This window comes from Urocitellus parryii, chromosome 6 (genome assembly GCF_045843805.1).
Source record: "Urocitellus parryii isolate mUroPar1 chromosome 6, mUroPar1.hap1, whole genome shotgun sequence".
NCBI classification, from domain to species: Eukaryota; Metazoa; Chordata; class Mammalia; order Rodentia; family Sciuridae; genus Urocitellus; species Urocitellus parryii.
This window is the reverse complement of record NC_135536.1, coordinates 170,266,477-170,292,920: the sequence shown is the minus strand read 5'-3', so window position 1 is coordinate 170,292,920 and position 26,444 is coordinate 170,266,477. Positions and strand designations below refer to the sequence as shown.

The following is a 26,444-nucleotide window of genomic DNA, read 5'->3' as shown; positions in this document are numbered from 1 at the left end:
AAAAAATTTTTAAATTGATTTTAGTGTTAATTTATATAATTTATGGTTTAAAATACAGTCTTTATCCTAGAATACTCCTAAATGACTTCTCTTTTGCCAGGTTAGGAGAAAGTGAATCATGAAATGTTACCCAAATATAAGTTCTATTGATATTTCATTATGACAAAATCTTAATACAATAAATATTTTAATGAAGATGACAGTTCTTTTTATATTTGCAAATATCTATTTTTTCAATAATATTTGCTATATCACATTTTTCATAAATAAAATTTTAAGTATAACATACATCTAATAAGGTATAAAATCTTGCCAGGCGTGGTGGCACATTCCTGGAATATCAGTGACTCAGGGGGCTGAGGCAGGAAGATTGGGAGCTCAAGACAAGCCTCAGCAACTTAGTGAGGCTCTAAGCAACTTAGCAAGACCCTGTCTCAGAATAAAAAATAAAAAAGGACTGGGGATGTGGCTCAGTGGTTAAGTACCCCTGGGTTCAATCCCCATTACCTAAATAAATAAATAAATAAATAAATAGTATAAGACCTTAATTATATAGCTCAAAAATTTGAAAATGTATATTCCAGTATAATTATTATCCATATGAAGATAATGGGACATTTATAGTATCCTTGAAGCCTCGGAAATGATTCCTCTCGATCAGTACCTACTCCCCAGAGTTACCCCCATCTTGACTTCTGGTTACTATAGATTATATCTGTTTTTTGGACTTCATATAAGTGGATCATTTGGCATATATTCTTTTGTGTTTGGCTTTCAGTCTACAATCCTTTTTGAGAGTCATCCATGTTATATTCTGTTCTTTTGACTGACATGGTATTCCACTGTGTGCATATAATACAATTTATCCATTCTGTTGTTGAATAAAGCAGCTTCACAAATTCTTCTGCTTATCTTTTAGTGGACATACAGATTCATTTCTGATGAGGATATAATTAGAAATAGAATTGCTATGTCCACAGTGCTTGTACCAATTTCTACTCCTACAGGCAGTTTCTGAGAGTTCTAGTTCCACATCTTTGCCATTATTTAATGGGCTCAGTTTTAAAAAATTGAAAATTTAAATGTAGTCCAATTCATTATCTTTTCTCCAATTACTGTTAGGTTTTTTTTTGTATCTAGTTAACAAAATCTCTTTGTAGCTCAAGATTAGGAAAATATATAAATCATAACAGTGCTCCTATACAATACTAAATAAAAGTGATAGTCAAGAGCCTATCAATATTGTCACTATTAAGTATGATGTTTTATTAGGTATTTTGTAGACAGCTTTGATTGAATTTTAAAAACACTCCCTTCTATTCTAGTTTGCTTATTTAAAAAACATTATGTGTAAGTATTACATTTTATAAAATATTATTTTTCTTCCTTTCTTTTACTTTTAATGTGGTTATTATATTGCTTTTTTGGGGGCAGTACCGGGGATTGAACCTAGGGCCCTATGCACGCAAGACTAGCACTCTACCATTGAATTTTATCCCCAAACCTACACTTTTTGATTTCTGAATATTAAAAACACCTTCATTCATGGAACAATTCCTATTTGGTTATAATGCATTACTCTTTTTTTGCACATATATTATTCACTAATATTTTGTTCATGAGAAAGATTGGTCTATAATTCCCTTTCTTGTCATGTACCATCAGACTGTGGAAAGAAAATTATGCTGGCTTCATCATATGTGCTGAGACGCATTTCCTCTACTTCTGTTCTTTGGAAATATTGTATAAAAGCAATATTTTTGCCTAAAGTGCTTCAACATAACGAATTCACTGATGAAATTACTTGGCTTGCAAGTTTTTTATGGGAATGCATTAATAACCATTCAATATTCATTACATATAAATTATTCATATTTTCTATTACTTTTGTCAGTTTTTCTTTTAAAAATGTTATTTTTATTCACATTAAAATTAACTATCTTCTAGTGTACAAATCAATGATAATTTAATCACAATGTTGGTGCAATCAACAGTTGTCTCTCTAATGTTAAAAGTTTTCAGCACCCTCCAATAAAACACCTGACACCCATTAGGTAATCATGCTTTCCTTCCCCCTTCCCTATCTCCTGGCAATCTCTAATCCCTCCTCTATGGATTTTCATATCATGGATATATGCTAGAAAAGAACTCAAACAACATGCAACCTTTTGTGGTTGGCTTTTCGGTGAGCATAATGTTTTCATGTACATCCTAGTTGCTGTATATATCAGTACTTCATTTATGTCTGAATAATATTCCACTACATGTACATACTATAATTTGTTTATGTTGATAGACATTTGGTTGATTATCCATTTTGGTTATTATGGATAATGCTGTTAGAAATATTCTTCTACACAGCTGGGTGTGGTGGGGCACACTTTTAGTACTCATGAGTTGGGAGAGAAGCAGGAGGAGTGCAAGTTTGAGGCCAGCCTCAGCAACTTGGTGAGACCCAGTCTCAAAATAAAAAAATAGAAACAGCTAGGGATGTGGCTCAGTGGTTAAGCTCCCCTGGGTTCAATTCCTGGCACCAAAACCAAAACCAAAAAAAAGTCCCGCACAAGTTTCTGTGTGGACATATCTCTTCATTTGTCTTAGGTATCCACCAAGGAATGAAAATACTAGGTAATATGATAAATCTATTTAATATTTTAAGGAACTGACAAACTTTTTTCCCACAGCAGCGTCACTGTTTTATTCCCCACCAGCTCTTTGATTTCTTGATAATGTTCTTTAGTACACAAATGTTTTTATTAATAATAATTATTATTATCTTTTAGGAGATATCTTACTATGTTTCCCAGGCTAGTCTTAAACTCCTGAGCTTAAGTAACCCTCCTGTCTAAGCCTCCCCAGTTACTGGGCCTCACCTTTTAAAATATTTTACAACTGCATTTTTTTTTCCTTTGGTTGCTTGTGCTTTTTGAACCAACCCATTGCCAATCTGAAGTCATGAATATTTACCCCATGTTTAAGAATTTTATAGTTTTAGTTCTTAATATTTAGGTCGCTCATCAATCTTGAGTAATTTTTAAAATTATTGTGTGAAGCAGGGGTTCAACTTTAGTCTTCTGCATGTGAATATGCAGCTGTCTCAGCACTACTGGTTTAAAAAAACAATTCTTTACCCACTGAATGATTTTGGCATTCTTATTTTAGATGTTCAGGTTTATTTATTATGGACTCTCAATTCTATTCTTTTGGTTTATGTTTCTTTCTTTCTTTCTTTCTTTTTTTTTTTTTTTGGTACCTAGGATTGAACCCAGGAGCGCTTAACCACTGAGCTACATCCTCAGCCCATTTCAAATATTTTATTAGAGACAGACCTGAGTTGTTAAGTGCCACACTAAGTTGCTGAAACTGGCTTTGAACTTGCAATCCTCCTGCCTCAATCTCCAAAGATGCTGGGTTTACAGGTGTGTGCCACTGAGACAGCTGAATTTCTAACTTTAGGCCAAAATGACAATGTATTGATTACTGTACATTTGCAGTAAGTTTTAAAAACAAGATAGGTAATTCCTTGTATTTTGTTTTCTTTTTCAATATCATTTTGACTATTTGGAACCCCTCATAGTTCTAAATGAATTTGAGGAATAATCTTTCCATTTCTGGAAAAAAGAAAAAAAGTCATTGTAATTTTGATAGGAATTGCATTGAATCAACAGCTTGGAAGAATACTACGATCTCAGCAATATTGTCTTTAAATCCATGAACCTGGGATGTCTTTCCATTTATTTAGTCTTCTTTAATTTATTTCAGCAATGCTTTTAGTTTTCAGTATACAAGATTTTCACCTCTTGGGCTGGTGATGTGGCTCAAGTGGTAGCGTGCCCGCCTGGCATTCGCAGGGCGCTGGGTTCGATCCTCAGCACCACATAAAAATAAAATAAAGATGTTTTTTTGTCCACCAAAAAAAAGATTTTCACCTCTTTATTCCGAGGAATTTTATTATTTTGGATATTATAAATAGAATTGTTTCTTTAGTTTTTTTGATAATGTTATTCAAATTATCTATGCTTACTAGTTTTTGTCTGCTTCTTTACTAAAAAATGTGTACAGTACATTTTCATATAAAGAAAAGAGATAAACTCTATTAGAATTCATTAAAATGAGGCTTGATTTGTAATTTCCTTTTGCTTAACTGAATCTTTCCATTGCATCTGAATATTTTCCCAAAGTAGAACTTGTTACTTCCACTCATAAGAGGGATCAATTATGTTCCCATTTCTTCAATCTGTGGCTCAAACTCCATCTATTCTAGGAAATTCTCAAATTAACTCCCCTTATTGATTACTCCTTTAAGTCCCACTAATTATTAATATTTTAGATTATACTACTTCATTTTGCATTGCTAAATAAATATCTTAAAAATATGTAAGAAAGCATGATTAACAATGCTGAACAGTGCTGGAGAAAATGACAAAACCATGTAGCTTATGGCCACTAAGACTATTCTCAGCCTGCCACTCCACATTGTTCTCTAATCCTTCTATATGTTCATGGTTAGAATCCTAAGCTTCCATGAAGTGGTTGACTCAAACCCTTGCCACTCTTTAAGTTTAACAGTACCACATTCTCTCCATCATTTTCTTTTCTTTTCCCATTCTTCTTTTTCTTTTTTTGCAGTACTAGGGATTGAATCCAGGGGTACCCAACCACTGAACTACATCCCCAGCCTTTTAATTTTTTATCTTGAGACAGGGTCTAAGTTGCTGAGAGGCTGGTCTTGAACTCCCAATTGCTTGCCTTAGCCTCCATAGTATCTGGGATTACAGACATGCACCACCTCCCTATCATTTTCAACTGTAATTTTTTATTTCACAGGAAATAAAAGAAGACTGCCACATATGCAAACTCTCTTATTCCCAGACTTACTGACTTACATGAGCAATTATTCTCTACAGGTATTCTGTTTAGGACTATATCACTATATTCCTTAGGTTTGTTTCTTTGAACATACATGATTTATTCTTTCTCACAAATCCTCCACAACTAGCTGGTTTCTATCTTTAAAAACAAAAAATAGGGACTGGGGTTGTGGCTCAGTGGTAGAGTGCTCACCTAGCATGCACTAGGCACTGGGCTTGATCCTCAGTCAGTACCACATAAATGTAAACTAAAGATGTGTCCACCTAAAACTTAAGAATGAATATGAATACACACACACACACACACACACACACACACACACACACACACACACACATATATATACACACAGGTTAGTTGGTGGTGTATGCCTGCCTGTAATCCCAGTGACTCAGGAGGTTGAGGTAGGAGGATTGTGAGCTCAAGACCAGCATGAACCAGTATAATGAATTGGACATAACTTTCCTATGTTCACATATGAATATATGACCAGTGTAACTCCATATCATGTACAACCACAGGAATGGGAAGTTATACTTCATGTATGTATGATATATCAAAATATTTCCTACTGTCATGTGTAACTAAAAAAAACAAAAAAATTTAAAAAATAACAAACAAATTTTTTTAAAAACGGCAAATCTTTAAAAAGAAAAAAGACCTGCATGGTCAATTTAGTGAGATCCTGTTTCAAAATAAAAATGGGCTGGGTATCCAATCCTCAGTAACACACACACATACACAAACAAAAAATAAACATCAAAATACTTCCTTGATTTTACAGCCTCTGCCTCTCCCCTAAACCTAATAGTTCTTCAGCCAAATTTCTTCAAAGAGATTATATGTCTTGTATCCATTTTCACTCACTAGTCAGGTTTTGCCACATTATAGCTTGCCTTCCTTTATTCCCCTATCCTGAACTTTTCTAAAAGAGTATGGATACAAACCTAATTGTTCAAGGTGATGGGAAATTTTCAAATCTTACTGGACCTCTCTGGGAGCAGCTGACACAACTGACTCAATCCATTGAAATCATACTTATGGGGCGCCTCTTTCTTGATTTTCCTCTTATCTGCTGCTACGCCTTCCCAGTCTTCAGCTCCAAAAAGCTGTTTCCCCCAATATTTTTTAGTTGTAGAAAGACACAATACCTTTATTTTATTTATTTATTTTTATGTGGTGCTGAGGATCAAACTCAGTGCCTCACAAGTGCCAGGCAAGCACTCTACCACTGAGCCACAACTCTAGGCCTCCAAAAAGTTCTTTGAAGAATATCATATAAAATTTTATATAGTCTCAGTCTTGGTTTTGAAAATTAGACACTATTAAAAAACTTAAAAAGTACAAATGCTTAAATAATTATGAGTCAATCAACATGAATCTTTACTGGCCAAATCTATTACCCTTTCAACTGCAGTGTTACCTTTTGTCAATTGTCTCTACATGTACTATTGGTAATGTAGAATATGTAGTGGTTTTTTCGGATAACCAATCATCTGACTATTCAACTAGCTGGACAACAACTGGGAGTTTAAAATGTTCTTGAGGGACCACAAGGAGCTTTTTTAAAGGCATGGGTCTTGTCTTGGACACTGCTGATCCCTAATGACTTTAGCTAACAATGATGCAACACCCTTTCAAAAAACAATTTGAAATCCCTGTGAAAATATTTTTTTTTTGAAAACAGACAATGATGTAAGTATAGTTGGACCAGGTGCTCATATGGAGGACAAATTAATAAAGACAATTTTCTCCTATAAGAGACTTAACAGTAAATAGGACTGAAGACTGCATAAAGGTGTATTACTGATTAGTAACTCAGAGAAGATTAAAACAATAAGCATATTAACTTTTAGAAAATTTGCCATTATCACATTTAAGTTTAAATATTTTAAAATCTGAGGGTAGGACTGGGGTTCTGGCTCAGTGATAGAGAGCTTGCTTAGCATGTGTGAGGTACAGGGTTTAATCCCCAGCATCCCATTAAAAAAATTAAATAAACAAAATAAAGGTATTGTGTCCATCTACAGCTAACATATATATATAGTTGTATATGAATATATAAAAATATGTGCATATATTCATATATGTATGAATATTCATATATGAATATATACACATATATTAAAAAAATCTTAGGGTAGAAACTTGATTGCTTAACATATTCTGAAGTAACATAAAATGAAAATTACCTAATCAAGTAGCAACAGAAGAGTAAACTAAGGATGAAGACAAATATAGCAGTGCCAAAAACCACAATATATATGTTGAGAGGCAGATTCTGGAATCCAATATTAGGCATCCTGAAGTTGTAATGTGGGAAATCTGAGCTCATGGATAAACTGTAGGGGAAGACAAGAATGGAAAAGAATTAGGTATAAAGACTAAGAACCAAGATGTATAGAGGCAAAAGTTTTCTAATGCTTGACTTCATTTGAAACAAGTATGACAGACAGCATTCATTCATTGTATCACATATTTACTACGTGCTTACTTACCTGGCATTGTTCTAGAGAATAGAGATCCTGTGAAAAAGCTCTGCAAGTTGCATTCATTCATTAAGATATTTCACTGAAATAATGCCAATAATCAATAAACACAAAAATGTTCAACCTCAAAGAAGTGCAAAAAGGAAAAAAAAATCTTGAGAATTTTCAAACTTTAACCTTTGACTTAATAATTCAACTCTTAAATTCCTAATATCTATAATAGTAAGAGTATTAAATAGTAATTATTATAGTAATTAAATAGTATTAAATAGTAATAATAAAAGTATTAAAAACACAGACCAGAAGCAATGGCTTCAGTGACTCAGAAGGCTAAGGCCAAGAGGATTGAAAGTTTGAGGCCAGCCTCAGCAATCTGGCAGTACCCTAAGCAACTTAATAAGATCCTGTCTGAAAATACAAAATAAAAAGGACTGGGGATGTAGCTCAGTGGTAAAATGCTCCTGGGCTCAATCCCCATTACCAAACAAACAAACCCCAAAACCACAAATAACCACCCAAACAAAAAAATATCTGACTTAGATATCTTACAAAGAGATGATTAAGCAATTACATCATATGTTATTATTTTATGGAGTTATTAAAGCTGATGTTTTTAGTTAATTTTAATTCAAGAGAAATAAAAATATGTGGGAAAAATGAAACAAAGATTGCACATAAAATATGAAACCCATTTTGCAAATACAAATGTGTGTGTGTGTGTGTGTGTGTGTGTGTGTATTATGAGTCAATCAACATGAATCTTTACTGGCCAAATCTATTACCCTCTCAACTGCAGTGTTACCTTTTGTCAATTGAGAGAGAGAGAGAGAGAGAGAGAGAGAGAGAGAGAGAGAGAGAGAAAGCCTGAAAGGCAACTTATCAAAATACTAACAGTGGCTTAGAATTTTATTATCTTCTTTTTAAACATCTTTTATCAAGTCAGGCTCTGTACTAATAATTTTACTGGCATTATTTTATTTAATCATCACATCAAACTTTTCTGGTGGGTACCACAATTATTCCCTGTTTTATACATGAGGAAACTAAAGCTGAGAGTGTTTTGGTCACATAGTCTGGTCAACTATGTAGAGGAGCTTGGGTCCCTCCAACTCCAAAGCCAGTGCTCTCAATCAATTTGCTCTACTACCTTTCTTGTATTACTTTTATAACAAGAAAAGAGCCAATGTTTTTAAAATATTAAAAGGGGACTATTTCTGTAGATTTGCTTGGTAATACTTAATGATCACTACCAAAGTTAAAATTTTATAAATGGAACCTGACTCCTCATTTAGGTGATAAGCTATAGTGATAAAATGACTTATCACACCTTCTCACTAGAACTTCCCTTGTCATTGATTCCTCACAGAATAAAAAAAACTCCTGCCAAGCCTGCTTATTACGACAAAAGATGAATAACTGAATTATAAGTATGACTATTATCAAAATCAGAACAAAAAAGCCTTACCAAGAAAATAAAACTACTTTTATTTATGTATAGAAAATTTAAAAATTTATACACATTTAGTGTTCTTGTTAGTTCTCAGAATTATATCATATTTACACTGTTGACACCATTGAGATGGTGACTGGCCATTTCTGAAATGTAAGTCTTATCATTACTTAAAATTTCCAGTCCTAATATACTTTTTCCCCCTGCCAAAGGCATAGAAAGAGGTTTATTTAGGAAAGTAGATATACATTCAAAGGAGAATGTGGGCAATCTCAAGAGAGATGCCTTTGGAGTAAAGCAAGGAATATGTATTTTAGGTAGAATGCAGGCTATCTCCAGAAAGAGAGACAGTAACCTGTTGATATGGTTTGTTAATACTTACAAAGGGTTAGTACTAGGAGCTGAACTAGAGGTGGAGCTAAGGTGGAATTACATGATTTTGTGTTATTTCTCTTGTGACGGTGTATTGCCTCATTTTATAAGGTGCCCCATAATTTTGTGCTAGTTTTTCTTGTGCTTGTGCATTTCCCTTATTTTACAAGGGAGGCCAAGAGTAATGTTGCTTAGAAGTTAGAATTGTTCCAGTGTGCTTTCTGCATTTCAATTGCTCATGAGTGTTTCCTTTGAGACCTCTTTTTATCCCAAATTTCTATCTTGCCCTGCATCCTACCCAAGGCTTGGATCCCTTATTCTTAAGGGGTGCAGAAGGGGAAAAGTTCAGCTTTTGTATCTACTTTAGGCTGATATGAGATGTTGTCCTAATCTACCCAGGGACATAAAGTCTCTTCCTGCCTCATCTAATGGGACAAAGAGAGATTGGTCTTAGTTGTTGGAATACGTTGGAATCCTTGTCATGCTTTTAATATGAATTGTTGTAATCTGGAAAATACAACTTTATTAGGAGGCTAAAAGGCAAGGGCTGATCAGTAAGAGAAGAAGTATAATTACCAGAGGTCCTAATAGTGATAACAGCTAGATGGGGCTAATTAAGTAAGCTTTAATAGTTTTATTTGCTTATACATTTCAAGATATGGATTTTTTTTAAAAGAACAGTCTGTCAGATCAGACTTAACTAAGCACAAACTTATGACTTTAGCAAAGCCTCTTTTTTTTATAGCCATAGATGGACAGAATGCCTTCGTTTATTTTTATGTGGAGCTAAGGATCGAACCCAGTGCCTCACACGTTAGGCAAGCGCTCTGCAACTGAGCTACAGCCTGAGTCCTGCAGAGTCTCTTTTGTAAGCACCCTTTCTCTATAAACTCTTGTGTAAGCACCCTTTCTCTATAAACTTTACTCACTTCTGGTAGGGCTGATGCAAATGCACATTAAGTTACATTTAAAAGGACTAAAGCATTTTTCTTTAAATGCCCATACTGTTCTTTGCTTATACTTTCCTGCCAGGTGTTTAAGACCAAGTTGGTCAAAATTGACCTTGTTCTTATTTACTATTATGGTCTTACTGACTACACATGACTTCCCTTGGAAGCATCAGGGATATTTTCCCTCTCCAATAACCCTCCTCTTTGCAAAATGTACAATGGTTGGTTTTCAGTTCTCTAGGGTCCTCAGGATATCTAAGTGGGAGGTTGAGTGACTAATCAGAGTTGCAGGGCCCTTAGAGGGGTCCTGTCATTCCTGGGTCCTGGTTGACTTATTTAGAGGCCGGGCCAAAATACTGGCTTTTCTCCTTAGCTTTTTTACTTCCTTGGCTTTAGTCTCTGAGTTTTGGTCTTTAAACATTCAGCAGGCCAGTCCCACCAGTCTTGAATTGAGAGTAATGGGTTTTAACATTAATGTCTATATTTTTACAGTTTCCCTTTAATTTAATTGGGATCAACACTAGTATTGGGAGTCAGCATTATCTATTATCTGTCTTGTGGGTGATGTCTTATTATCTTAAATTAACTCAGGTTGTTTAGTTAGAAGTAGTATTTCTGCAAAACATTAACAGGCAATGTTTACAAGGAAATACAAAATGAAATTAACAAGACAAAAAACATACAGTTTGTATAATAGCTTTGAACCACAGAACATAATTTTTATAATAACATTAATTCATCTTTGTTATCTATTTAGCACCTATAAAAATCCATAAATATCAACTCAATCACATATGAAATCCTTCACAAATTTTGCTTTCTTTAAAAACTTTTACAATCTTTTATAATTTATTCAAACCTTTAGTTTTGTATCATATCCAGTCTCTAATATCTTGAGCCAATAAATCAACAGCTGCAAAGAGTAACTACATCACATAGTATTTCTTCTCCAAGAACTGCCAAATATAAATGATATTAATCAGTTTTAAATCTTTGTCCATTTTTGCTTAAAGTGAGTTTTTACTTAAAATACATAATTTCCCTTTTCCTATGCTCAGATCTTCTTAGGAATGGAAGATGTAGCTAAGGATTATTTTGCCAAATATACACAGCACATATGCTGCAGAGTTATAAGAAAATTATAGCTGCACAAAACTTATCTTTCAACTTTACATTGTGGACAAGGCCACACTTGATGACCCCTGCTATGGTCAAGACTTGGATGACTGTACTTTAATCCCTAAAAATGTCACTTCTAGACAAATAGGGCTTGGTAAAATACTTCTCATCTTAGGAAATAAGAGTTTAAACATCTGTGCTAGGTTGGCTAACAGAAAGGAAATAGGGCAACAAAGTGGTGTAGTTAAAAAAAAGGGACTGTTTGTGTCAATAAATCTGGATGCTTGTTTTCAGGATGTCACCAGGTGAATGTCAGTACCTGTCCCAACTATATTTAAATTTTCTCACCTTTCAATAGGAAAATGCCTATCTTATTAACTTCAAATAATTCTTAGAAGGATAAAATAATAGAATTTGAAGAGTATAAAAATTCTAAGAGGGCTGGACATAGTGGCACACACCTGTAATGCCATACTTGGGAGGCTGAGGCAAGAGGACTTCAAGTTCAAAATCAGCCTCAGCAACTTAGTGAGACTCTGTCTCAAAATAAAAAAATAAAAAGTGCTGAGGATATAACTCAGTGATAAAGTACCCCCAGATTCAATCCTAGTACCAAAAACAAACAACAAACCCTCTAAGAGGACAAAAATAACGAGGCTTTAGGATGTGTATGGTATATGTGTGTATGGGCGCTCATGCATGCATACATGTTTGAGGAAGGAAGTTACATGTGAAATACAAGGAATAAAGAAATCTCAATAAAGACCAAGCCTCTGGAAAAGATTCCATCAAACCAAGTGCCCTTTTATCAGGGAGTTCTTCCACATACACTACAAAGGTTTGTGTCAAGCAGTCTACTAACCTGGCCTCTAGAGGCAAGAACTGGAAACCAAACCAACAGAAGCCCTCAATTTAGACCAACTTGAAGTGAGCCCTATGCAGTGCTACGAGAATGATACCCTATAGGGGTCCTTGCACTGGATGGTACTATCAAGGAACTCTTGTAGAATTCTGAATGGAGATACAAACATATGAAACATTAGAGGTAGTGCTGTCATCAAAGAGAAGAGATATGTGCCTCAGTGATCCTGGGGGCTGGATAGTATATATACTACTCAGCATGGAAAGAACTACATATTCATCATTTGAGTAATAATAATGCTTTGCTATTGAGGTCTTATGATGCAAAAAGTTCTTTAGTAATTGCTCCTTGTGGGAGAGAAGAAGAGAAATGGAACTTGTAGAGAATGCACCATTGTATCTTGGAATTTCTGACTTATTTACACGAAAATCACTTTTTTCCCAGTGTAATTCATAGGTTCTGAAATTTGTTGCTTTAATTTCAAATCACCTAATTAATTTATAAAAACAAAACAAACAAACAAATAAATAAATAAATAAGCAAAGGCAAGAAGATTTAAAATTTTATCAGCAATAGGACTTCTCAGCAAGAAGGTTTTAAGACAGATTACATGAGATTTAGATTCGTATATAGACTGGAGTTTAAAACAATATACCACAGCTGCAGCATCCTTTCTCAAAGCATATTTGGTAGTCATATTCTTCTTAGGTCAGTCAGTTTCTGTTCCCTGGACAATATTACATTACCAGAAGTTAGTATTCTACTTTTACTTTAAAAATGCTTAGAAAGGGAGCCACCAGTAATTAATAATGCTGTATTTTATAGTTGCCTGTTCACAAACCATAAAATTACATCTGTTTCTTATAAATAAAAAGTGTCCAAGAAAAAATTAGGAAAAACTACTTTAGACTTTCTTAATATATATATATATATATATATATATATATATTTTTTTTTTTTAAATAGATATAAGCCAGGCCCTGAGGTGCATGCCTGTAAACTCAGCAACTTGGAAGGCTGAGGCAGGAATATCTAAAGTTCAAGGACAGCCTCAGAAACTTAGTGAGAACCTGTCTCAAAATAAGAAATAAAAAGGGCTGGGGGTATGGCTCAGAGCATGCTGGGGTTCAGTACACAAAAAAAGTTAATATATAATTTAAAAAAATGCATCCATGACTGGATGTGGTGATGCACACCTATAATTTCAGCTACTAAGGAACAAAAAAATAAAAACAAAAATAAATTTTAAAACTAATCATCTTAAAATCAACAAACAAGTGGTGTTTAAAACATTCATAATGTTATGCAACCATTCGCTGTATAGGAGTTCAAAACATTTTCATCACTCCAAATATGATAAAACTCTACCCAGGGCTGGAGTTGTGGTTCAGTGGTAGAGCACTTGCTTTTGCACATGTGAGGCACTGGGTTCGATCCTCAGCACCACATAAAAATGAATAAGCAAAATAAAGATATTGTGTCCACGTATAACTAAAAAATATTTTAAAAAACCAAACAAAAACAAACCTCTACCCATCAAGCAGTTACTTCTTATATACTCTCTCCCCCTGGCAATCACCAATCTGTTTTCTGATTCTATAGATTTAGGCACTATGGATATTTTGTATACATGGAATCCTAAGTTATAGGACTTTTGTATCTGGTTTCTTTCACTTACCATAATGTTTTTGAAATCTATCCACATTGTAGCATGTATTAATTAGCACTTTATCTTATTTTTATGGGTGAAATGACAGTATTTCGTCATCAGCTGATGAACATTTGTGGTCTTTCAACCTTTAGCTATTGTGAATAGTGTTGTTAAGATTATTTGTGTATAAGGATTGTCTCAGTCTCTGTTTTCAATTCTTTTGGGTATATTCTTAGGAGCTGAATTGCTGGGTCATGTAGTAAATTCTGTTTAGCTTTCTGAGGAAAAACCAAACAGAAGTGATACCATTTTACATCATTACAATAATTACAGCAATGTACGAGGGTTCAAATTTTTTCATATCATCAACCCTTGTTTTAAATTAATTTCTTTCCCTCCCGCCCTCCCTTCCTTCCTTCCTTTCTTTTTTTTAAATCAGGGCTTTAACCCAGGAATGCTTAACCACTAAGTCACATCCCCAGCTTTTTAGAGACAGGGTTTTGCTAAGTTGCTGAGACTGGCTTTGAACTCACGATCCTCCTGTTTCAGCCTCCTCAGCCTCTTGTGATGTGTTGGGGATTGAACCCAGGGCCCTGTGCATGCAAGGACTCAACCAACTGAGCTATATCCCCAGCTTACTTTTTTTTTTTTTAAATACTCATCTTCATGGATGTGAAGCATTATCTATGCGTGTGTGTCTGTGTGTGTGTGTGTGTGTGTGCGTGTTTTGAGACAAGGTCTCACTATGTTGCCAAGGCTGGGTGTGAACTCAAGATCTTCCAGCCCCAGCCTCTCTTGCCTAGTCATTTCTGAGGTTTTTTGTTTCCCTAATGACTAATAATGTTGAACATTTTTTCACATGCTTACTTTATTTACACATCTTCTTTGGAGAAAGGCTATTCAAGTCCTTCACCTATTTTAAAACTGGATTGTCTTTCTGTTATTGAGTTTTAAGAATTCTTAATGTATTCTGGATGCTTAGCCCTTTCTAGACACATGATTTGCAAATATTTTCCCCAATTTTGTAGGTTGTCTTTTTACTTTTTTGATAATTTCCTTCAATGTATAAAAAACTTAAATTCTGATAAAGTTCAATTTATCTTTTCTTGCTTTTTTCCCCCTTTTGTCACTTGTGGTTTTTGGTATTATTATATCTAAGACTCCATTATCAAATATGAGGGCATATAGATGTACTCCCATGTTTTCTTCTAAGAATTTTAGTTCTTATATTCAAGTTTTATAAAGAGCAAGCCCAAAACATTACTTTTTTGCCCTTTAAAAAACTTTTTACCATTAACTGGGTGTTGTGGATCACACCTATAATCCCTGCTACTTAGGAAGCTAAGGCAGGAGGTTCACAAGTTTGAGGTCTGTCTGTGTAACTTAATGAGACCCTCAGCAATTTAGGAAGACCTTGTCTCAAAAAAAAAAAAAAAAAAAAAAAAAGGTCTGGGATATAGCTCAGTGGTAGAGTACCCCTGGGTTCAATCCCCAGTACCACACACAAAAAACAAACAACAACAAAACAAAACAAAAAAAACTTTTTATCAACCTTTTACCTAGAATATGGTATACCTTGGGGAATGATGTTCCATGTTTGCTAAATAAAATGTGTATTCTATAGTCATTAGATAGCGTACTATAAATGTGAGTCAAGTTGGTGATTGAATGTGTTCAATTCTTATATACGCTTGGTGATTTTTTAACTTATTACTGAGAGTGATGAAGTGAATTTCTCAACTATTATTGTTTAGTTACAGTTGTCCCTCAATAGCTGAGGGAGATTAGTTCCAGGATCCCCCTACCAACCACTCATACCAAAATCTATGGATGTTAAATCTGTCATAAAAAATGTAGTATTTAATATGACCCATTCACATCCTCCTGTATACTTTGAATTATTTCTGGATTAACTATAATACTGAATATGATGTAAATACCATGTAAATAGTTGTTAAAATGACAAGAAAAAACTCTGCATATGTTTAGTATAGATAGTCTTTTTTTTTTTTTCAATATATCTGATCCATGGTTGGTTGAGAATGTAGAACCCACAGCTATGTAAACCTGACTGTACTGTATCTATTTTTCTCTTAAATTTTGTCCATTTTTGCATTATGTATTTTGGGGCTTAGGTCTTAGGGGATGAGTTGACCATTTTATTATAAAACGTTCCTCCTTATCTCCAGCAATGTTTTTGTCTTAAAATTTATTTTGCCTGATAGTAGCAGTTATCTTTTTTTTTTTTTTAAAGAGAGAGAGAGAGAATTTTAATATTTATTTTTTAGTTTTCGGCGGACACAACATCTTTGTTTGTATGTGGTGCTGAGGATTGAACCCAGGCCGCTTGCACGCCAGGGGAGCGCGCTACCGCTTGAACCACACCCCCAGCCCAGTAGCAGTTATCTTATGTATACTGTTTCTAAGATCTTTTTCCAACGGATGGAACTTGAGAATGATGTTAAGTGAAATAAGCCAAACTCAGAAAAATCAAGGGCTGTATGTTTTCTCTTATATGTGGAAGCTACAGAGAAAAACAGGAAAAGAAAAGTGGGGAGTAAATCTCATGAAAACTGAATATCAGTAAAGGGACCAGGGGGAGGGATGACACTGGTCAATCAAATTATATTATTATACTGTGTGCATATATTATTATATAACAAGTTCCACTTTCTGTACAACTATAAAGCACCAATAAAAATATGGGGTAAAAGAATTTTTAAAGAAGGAAATAAAGATATCTTTTTCCATAATTTTGTATCTTAGAATCTAAACTGTCTCTTGTAGACAGTTCAGAAATGAATCTTAATTTTTTAAAAAATCTAGTCTGTCAATCTCCGCCTTTTAACTGGAGTGTTAATACATTCAATGTTCCTATGGCTATGACTGGATTTGTGTGCCATTTTATTATTTGTTTTCTAGATGTCTCATGTTCTTTTTCTGACCTCTTATTAAGTAGGTATTTTTCTAGTGTACCATTTTATTTTTTGAAATCTAAAACATTTTTTTCTTAAATAAAATTTTATTAAGGTAATTACAGATTCATAGGTAGTTCTAAGAAATAACACAGAGAAATCCTTTGTATATCTTGCCTAGTTTCCCATGATGGTTATAATTAACTATACATATAATATCACAACTATATATTAATTATATATAACTATAATATCATATCACAAACAGTATGAATGATGACAGAATTCACCAATCTTATTCTGATTTCTCTACTTATTTGTACTAATTTGTGCTCTGTATCTATCATAATAGGTAAGATACTGAACAGTGCCCACATCATGAGGATCCCTAGTGTTACCCTTTTAATAACCACACACTTTTACCTTTCACCTTCACCATTAGTACCTAACTTCTGGCAACAACAAGAAATCCTCCATTTCTAAAGTTTTTTTATTTCAAAAATGATATACCAATGGAATCAAAGTATCTAACATTCTGGAATTTCAGCATTTTTTTTTTTTTTGGAGATTTATCTAAGCTACTGTGTGTATCAACAGTTTGTTCTTCTTACTGCTAAGCAGTGTTACATGGTCTGTATGTGCTACAGTTTGTATAACCATTCACCTGTTGAGGGCCATCTTGGTTGTTTCCAGATTTTGGCTATTACAAATAAAACTGTTATGTTTTATTTGTAATACAGGCACACGTTTCTGTGTAAACCTAAGTTTTTATCTCTATATGACATATGCTCAAGAGTGTTTTGTTGATTTTTAAACTATATATATTTTAGTTTTTAGTAGTTACTCTAGGGATTATAATATCTTATTACAATATATTTTAGAGTAATACTAACTTAATTCCAGTAAAACACATGAATTTTGTACCAATATATATACATCCTTTCCTACTCGTTCTTTTTAACATCATCATACATTCTACATATTTATAAACCCAATAATATAGGTCATAATTACTACTTTTATAATTTTGTCATTTAAATATGATCAAAACAGAAAATATATAGTTACAGAACATTTTATATTCACCTACATATTTACTGTTTCAAGTATCCTCCCTCTCTTTCTTCCTTCCTTTCTGTATTAGGGATTGAACCTAGGGGTGCTGTACCATTGAGCTCCCTGGCCTTTACTTTATTTTTTAATATGAAACAGAGTTTTGCTAAGTTGCTAAGTTGCTGAAGCTGGCCTCTAACTTGTCATCTTTCTGCTTCAGCTTCACAAGTCCCAGGGATTATAGCCATATGCCACCATGCATGGCCAGTACTCTTCACTTCTACCTGTGGCTTTGAGTTACCATCTGATATTTCCTTACTCCATTTCCCCTCCCCTGGGTTTTTTTTTTTTTTTTGTACTGTGGATCAAACCCAGGGGCACTCTATGATATCTACACCCCCAACCCTTTTTATTTTTAGACAGGGTCTTGTAAAGTTGCTCAGGCTAGCCTTGAAGTTTAATCCTCCTGCCTCAGTGCTCTAACTGGGATTACCACAGGCACGTTCCACCATGCCCACCTCATCCCCTACTTTTTGCGCTATTATGGTCATACAGATTAAATCTTCATATTTATAAGCTCAGTGATGAATTTTTTGCAATTACTGTTTTATGTAACTGTCATTTTTTTCATTTTTTGGTACCAGGGATTAAATCCAGGGGTGCTTAACCAATCAGTCACATACCCAGACCTTTTTATTTTGAGACAGGGTTTTGCTATGTAGCTTAGGGCCTTGCTAAGTTGCTAAGGCTACCTTTGAATTTGTGATATTCCTACCTCAATCTCATGAGTTGCTTGGGATTACAGGTATGTGCCACTATGCTTGGCTTCATTTACTTTTTGAAATTATTAAAAATAACAGTAAATAGGGATGCTGACTCTGGTTTCATAGTACACTTTTTTTTATTCATCTCACTTTTCTTTTTCACATCAAGAGCTATAACCAAGCAAGTCTTCCAGTTTCATATAAATTATGACATAAGCCTTAAGGTGCAAGCAGTTTCTCACAGATTAATCGTCATGCTTAACTATGATTTTTTTCTCTAATTTATTAAAAAAGAAAGCTCTTGGCAAATCAGAAGTAATTCACTTATTTGTTCTTTACTGAGTATCTTTTTAAAAAACATATTTTTAGTTATACATGGACCCAATATCTTTATTTTGTTTATTTTTATGTGGTGCTGAGGATCGAACCTAGTGCCTCACATGTATGAGGCAAGTGCTCTGTCACTGAGCCATAACCTAGCCCTACTAAGTATATTTTTAGTCTCTTGAAACACGGTCTTTTAAAAAAACATTTTAAAGTGGGTAGATAAGAGGAAACTTTTTAAATTTCGAAAATATGTTACTGAGTAGTAGAAATATTTAAGTTTTCTGATAAAAAGGATATGGTGGGTTCCAAAGAAAATTATTATTGGCGAAAGACCTATATGTACACATATCTTAATAAAATTTCTGAATTCTAAGATAAAGAACTATGATAAGCTTCCAGAAAGAAAAGTCAAGGTGCTATAATAGAAAGCATAAAGAACTATTACTAGACTTGTCTCAGGTCACACGTAATAGAGGCTTATGGAGTCAGAGGGCCTAGAATTTAATCATGAATTTGCCAGAAATTTTGAGTATGCTATTTATCTTATCTATGTCTCAATTTCGTCATTTGATAAAAGCAGAAAAACATTAGTAACTACTTCATAGAGTCTTACAGGAATTAAGTAACTTAATATATGAAAAGCACTTGGAGGAAAACCTGAACACATAGTGTATACATGAGAAAAGTCAGTTATCTTTATTAACTAAAACACTGAATGATAAAAGATAATAGAGTTCCTGTCTATACCTCCATCAAAATACATCCAAGTAGACTTCTGATTCTAGAAAGATGGAGTAGACATTCATTCTCCTACTTCTCAGGCTAAACACAACTAAAACCCCTGGACATTACTTATACAACAAATACAACAAAGTTCAAGAGATTCAAGGAACTGTGTAGCAGTGTGTTCCCTGCGATTTCTTTGTCTACATATCTTAGACTTAGAGCTAGAGAAACTGGCAAACCAGAAATGCCAACAGATAAAGACCAAAAAAGAGCCACAGCAAATCTGTTCTCTATATTCAAAGGACCACCAAAAGGGTAGCCTGGGGGGACAGAAAACTTTTAGGTAATAATTGCTCTATTTCAAGCTAAACATATCCCAAAAAAACACTGTAGCTACATCCCTACACATACCAGCTAAAGTAAAAAGGAGAGCCTAGATTTCTACCCTGACTGAGACATAACGAGGTGCCCCCAGGTGGTTTGCTGGGATAGTGTCAGAACAGTCTTCCTTGGAAGCTGGGATTTTACACTGCCAGGTGGTAATGAAGCCTCACCTCTGTAGTATTGGTGGAAACAACATATAAACCCTAAGTTACACCTCTTTCCACTAATGAGGTAACTATACTTTTCCCCACTGGAGTAGTGACAGAGGAGATATGGTGGATAATTAGAATTTTAATACCGCAAGCAGCAACAAGCACTTCTCAGCCACAGAATATCAGTGAAAGCCTGATGGAGAGCTGGAACTCCCATCCTGGTAATTAATAACAAGGAGCCTCCTAACTCTCCCATGTCAACAGAGGCTGCAGGGAAAGCTGGGCTTCTACCTTCACCTGGCATTAAAGAGGCAACACTATATATCTCCACCTTTTTTACTGTCAGAGTGACATAAGGAAGCCAGCTAACAGAAGGTTTAAATAAGATCTAGACTATCCAGATTTCAAATGAAAATGATTCATACCAAGAACAAGGAAGATTGTCAATTAAATGAAAAAAGAAAACAAATGACAACACTGATGAGAGAAAAAGTCAGAAATGTCTGACAAGGATTTTAAAGCAGGCATCATAAAAAAGTTCCAAGAGTAATTATGAATATGCCTGAAACAAGTGAAAATAATGAAAGTCCCAGTAAGAAAATAGAAGACATGATAAGACTGAAACTACAGAACTTAAAAACCTAAGAAATGAAATTAAAAACTTAGTGGATGGGTTCAATAGCAAAATGGTGAAGAATCTGGAAAGTATTCATGAATTAGAAGACAGAATAATAGAAAATAGCCAATAAGAACAACAGAGAGAAACTAGAATGAAGGGCAAATAAATAAACAATGGCAAAAAATTCAGAGCCTCAGGAGCATGAGGACTAAAGTAAAAAATTTAACATTTATGTCATTGAATTTCTGGGAAAAGAGAAAATGGGCAGGGCTGACAAAGTACTCAAAGAAATGGCTAAAAAAATTCCCATATTTTGTACAAAGCTATAAATATACAGATTCAAGATACTGAGCAAACTCCAAATAGAATAAACCCAAATAGATCTATATTTAGGTACATCTTACTGAAACTTCTGAAAACTAAAGACAAAGAAAAAAACCTGAAACCAACAAGAGAGGGATGCATGTTACCATTAGAAAGAAAATGATTTGAAAGATAAGAGATTTTTCATGAGAAACAATGAAGGAAAGAAGGAAATTACATGGAACACTTGCCTAGCATGTGTGAAGCTCTTTCTGGATTCAACACAGAACTGTAAAAAATTTAAAAAATAAAAATTAAAAAATAAGAAGAAAATTACATATTTTTCAAGTGTTGAAATAAAAGGGTCATCAACTCAGAATCTTACATCCAGCAAAAATATCCTTCAGGAAATCATAAATCATATAAAGGAAAACAAAGATTATTTGTTGTCAGAAGGCCTACTCTGAAGAATGACTAAATTAAGTTACTTAAATGAATTTATTTTAACAGAAAGGAAATGATAAAAAAAGGAACACTGGAACATCAAGTAGGAAGAAAAACAGCAAGCAAAAATATGGGTAAACACAATAAACTTTTTCAGTTTTCTAAATTCTATTTGATGGTTGAAGGAAAAATATAGTTGTCTAAATTACTCTAAATGTATGAAGAGGAAATATTGAAGACATTAAAAATAAGAGAGGGTAAAGAGATACAAAGGGAGGTAAGACTTTTAGTTTTCAGTTAATTGGTAAAATGATGACACCAAAAGGCTTCACATATAATAAAATACCTACAGCAATTACTGAAAATACTACACAAAGAGATATACTCAAAACACTACAGGAAACTTCAAATGGACTTCAGACAACAATTCAAGTAACAGAGTAATAAGGTACAGAGAGAGCAAACAACACAAAAATCAAAATGACAGACCTAGACTGGCAGAATGTGTGTGGTCCCAAGGAAGCTGAGGTAGCAGGCATACAAATTCAAGGGTAGCCTGGGCAACTTAGTGAGATCCTACCTCAACAAAACAAACAACAAAAAAAAAAAAAAAAAAAAAAAAACCTCCCCCCACCAACAGGCATAAACCCTAATTTATAAATAGCTACATTAGGTATAAATGGTTTGGGCTGGGGTTGTGGCTCAATGGTAGTGTGCTTGCTTAGCACACATGAAGCACTGGGTTTGATCCCTAGCACCACATAAAAAAATTAAATGACTAAAATAAAGGTATAAAAATTTTTTAAAAGTATAAATGGTTTAAATATGCCAATGAAAATGCAAAGATTGGCAGAATGGATTAAAAATATGGCCCAACAATATACTGTCTACATGAAACTCACCTCAAAAATAATGATCTAGGTAGGCTGTCAAGAATAAAATACACAATGCAAGTATTAATCAACAGAGTAGGAGTGGCTATATTAGACTTCAGAACAAATAAAATTATCAGAGACAGAAACATTACATAATGATAAAAGGTCGATGCACCAAGAAGACATAGCAATTATGAATGTGTGAGTATAACAACAGAGCTGCAAAATGTGTAAAGTAAAAACTAAGAATTGAAAGAGAATTGAAAGGAGAAATGGACAAATCCATGATTACGCTTGGAGGCTCAAAACCTTCTCTCAACAAAAGCTGGAACAACTAGATAGAAAACTAGCAAGAACAAAGAAAAAATTCAACAACATAATTAGCCAATAAGATCTAATGAAAATTTATAGAACATTCCATTGAGCAAGAGCAAAATGCACAATCTTTTCAAGTACCCAAGAAAGTCCACAAGCTCAGCCATAAAATGGATCTCAATAAACTTTAAAAAACTGAAATCATACCAACTATGTTTCTAAACACATTAGAATCAAACTAGAAACAGAAACCTAATAGGAGAAATGCCCAAACACTTAGAAACTAATCAACACACTTTAAAATAATCCATGGGTCAAAAAGGTCTCAGGGTAATTAAAAAAAAACACTGAATTGATTGGAAATGAAATCAGAACATATCAAAATCTGTGGGACACTGGTAAAGCAATGCTGAGAGGGAAGTTCACAGCACTAAATGTATACATTAGAAGAGAGAAAAATAAGTCAGTAATCTAAATGCTTACTTCAGAACCTAGAAAAAGAGTAAAAAAAAAAAAAAATCCAAGTCAAGCAGAAGGAAGTAAATAATAAGGAGGAGAAACTGGCAAAATTTGAACATGGCAACAATAGAGAAAAATCAGTGAAACAAAAATCTGAAGTTTGTTTTTTGAAAAGATCAATGACAAACCTCTGGGAAGAATAACAAAAGAAAAGAAAAAAGGGGTTGGGTATAGCACAGGGGTTGGGGTATAGATCAGTGGAAAAGTGCTTGTGTAGCATGCTAGAGCCCCTGAATTTGATCCCCAGCATGGGGGATAGAGGAGAAAGGAGAGAACAGAGAAAACACACAAATTACCAGTATCAAAAATTAAGTAAATGATGTTACCACAGACTCTGCAGACATCAAAAGGATAATAAAGATATGTATACATATACAGGCATAAATTTAGCAACATAAATAAAACACACAAATTCCTAAAAAGCTATCACAACTAACCCAATAAAAAGATAATCTGAACAGCTCTACAACTATTAAAGAAATTTAACTCATCATTTAAAAAATTCTTAAGAAAGAATGCTTCAGGTCCAGATAGTTCATGACCAAATAGGGTTTATTCCAGGGATGTAAGGTGGGCTTAATATTTTAAAATCAGTATAATCTACCATATTAAATAGCTAAAGAAGAAAAATCACAGGGTCGTATCAACTGATGCATAAAAAGCATTTCACAAAAGTCAACATCCATTTATGATTAAAAATTTGCAGAAATTTAGAAATGGAAGGGAACTTTCTCAACTCGATGAAAAGCACCTATAAAACACTAACACATTTCAACCAGATAACAACAAAAACTGTAAATTATTCTTAATGGTGAAAGACTGAATACTTACCCCCCTAAGACCGGGAACAAGGCAGGATATCTGCTTTCACCACTCTTATTCAACATAGTGCTGGAAGTTCTAGCCAGTGCAATAAAGTAGAAAAGGGAATAAAAGGCATACACATCAGAAAGGAAGAAATTAAACTGCCCCTATTTGCCGACAAAATCACTATCCACTAGAAACAAAAAAACCCCAAGAACCTATAAAAACAAACAAAAACCCCCAACAAACCTCCAGAACTAATAAGTGAGTCTAACAAGCTGTAAGATAAAAAATAAACATACAAAAATCAATTAACAATGAACATGTGAATACTGAAATTAAAAATACAATGAATTTATACAATTGTTAAAAAAATAAAATAAAAGGACTATATCCAATAGGATATATATGGAACTTCAATGCTGAAAACAATAAAATTTTGATTAAATAAATCAATTAAGATCTAAATAAATGCAGAGGCAAACTGTGTTCATGCATTTGAAGAGTAAAACTATTTTCTCCAAATTGATAAACAGATTTAATATAATTCCTACCAAATTTCTGGTAAGAAAGACAGGTAAAGAACTAAAATAGCTAAAACAAGTTTTAAAAAGCAATAAGGGAGAAGATTCAGTCTACTCAATTTAATGACAATATAATAATTAAGACTGTGTACTATTGGCAAAAGGACAGACACATAGATGAATGGAACAGAACAGAGAACCTAGAAACAGACTTATATATTTATGCCTAAATAAATATTGAGAAATGTGGAAAAATAATTCAATGGACAGTCTTTCCAACAACTGGTGTTGAAGCAACAGGACATCCATAGGCAAAATACTGAACTTTGATCATAATCTCACACACACAAAGTAACTCCCCAAGTGGACCGTTGTCTTACACACAAAATGTAAAATTATCATACAGTTGGCAAAAACAGAAAGAAATATTTGAGATCTAGGATTGGGGAAAGCGATCTGATAGCGAAAATGTGTCCATAAAAGGAAAAGAATTATATCATTTTAAAAAAAACAAGCTCTTCCTTATGAAAGTCCTTATTAAAAGGATACCAAAAGAAATAAGATTTTCATAGTGGTGGAGTAGAGGAGGTGGCTTTCCTGGCTGTTCCGAGGACTGAAACCAAGAAAGCAGACAGGCAGCTTGTCAGTAAGGTGGGTGAACCAAAACCTGGGGGTACTTTACTGGAATTTAAAACTGGACATTCATAGCAGACCAGGAACTTAGGAGGTTGGATATAATAAAATAAGCAAGAATTCCCCGGTGGTATAGCCAGTGCCACAGTTGGGCTGGGATTACCAGCCAGAGCGGTCCCTCCAAGAGCAAAGTGGAGGGATAAGGGAATTAAAGGAACTTACGATATGGGAGGCCAGAGGAGTGTCAGGGTATGGAGCATTTAGACATCAAGGACATTGCCTGGCAAACTTGAAAGACATGCTGTACAATATGCGTGTGCATGGGGGAAAGAAGCCACCATCTCTCCAGGTAGCATTTGGGGGACAAAGGAAGGAACCATTTTGCAGGTGTTTTGTGGGGGCCAGCAGCTGAAGGGGCTAATTCCTGGCAAACCTGAGTCTGGCCTGAAATACAGGCCTAGTGAACACACACTACATGATATAGAGTGTGAGTGTGCTTAAGTGACCAGGAGAAAATCAAATGTGGAGAGAGGTTTCCACAGGAGACAATGGGTAGTGGAAATCCCCTGGCTCTACCCTCCCACTCCAATCCGACACTAGCAGGACTGGCTGAGAGATGCATCTGGCTTGGAACCTGGAAGGGTGGAGGTGGGAGAGAAGTTCCATACATATCTTATTATTTGGAGAGTGAACGCCAGACCAGGAAACCTGGAGTCCAAAGGTGATGTAGGACTAAGAATTGGCAATCCTACCAACAGAGCAGAATCCAAGGAAGATCCCTGGAGTAGTCATCCAGTGTGGACCAGCAAGTACTGGGTGCTGGAGGTGCACTGATTTAAAATCTCTAGACCAACCGGCATTCCGCGAAGAGCCTGGAGCCCACCTTAGCCTAAAGTTTGCCTCCAGGAATTTGGCCTATGGGATTACCTCACTCCAGCATTCAGAGGGTGGAGACTCAAGTTCCAGATAACCCCACCTAAAACTGCTGAGAAGCTGAGAATATTATGAAGTGTTCAATGAAAAGAATTCTTTAACTTTTCATCAAGATCTTTTAAATTCTTTTTCTCTGTTTAATTGTGATCTTAATGATACATGGACATTTATACATATTCATATTTCCCCCCCTCATTTCTAGTATTTTTGAAGTCAGTTTTTTATGGATTAGTGTTTTGTGAACTAGAAGGATTAATTAGTATTTAGTTTTGTTTTATATTCTTTAATTTTTATTTTTAATTAAAAATTTTTTACTATATTTTTTTCTCTTATTTATTGCTCTTGATTCTCTTTTCCTCTGCTAACAGCCAATCTCTACTGTTCTTTCT

General features: G+C 34.3%; 1 protein-coding gene across 1 annotated transcript in view; it reads right to left on the bottom strand.

Annotated features, from left to right (window-relative positions):
* The window catches only part of Rnf24 (ring finger protein 24), a 77,847-nt gene that overhangs the window by 17,313 nt on the left and 34,090 nt on the right, over window positions 1–26,444 (bottom strand). The window contains exon 2 of the mRNA XM_026385846.2: window positions 7,065–7,214. Within this exon, the coding sequence (XP_026241631.1) occupies window positions 7,065–7,207 (143 nt within the window). The 5' untranslated portion in view covers window positions 7,208–7,214. The remainder of the gene's footprint in view (window positions 1–7,064; window positions 7,215–26,444) is intronic.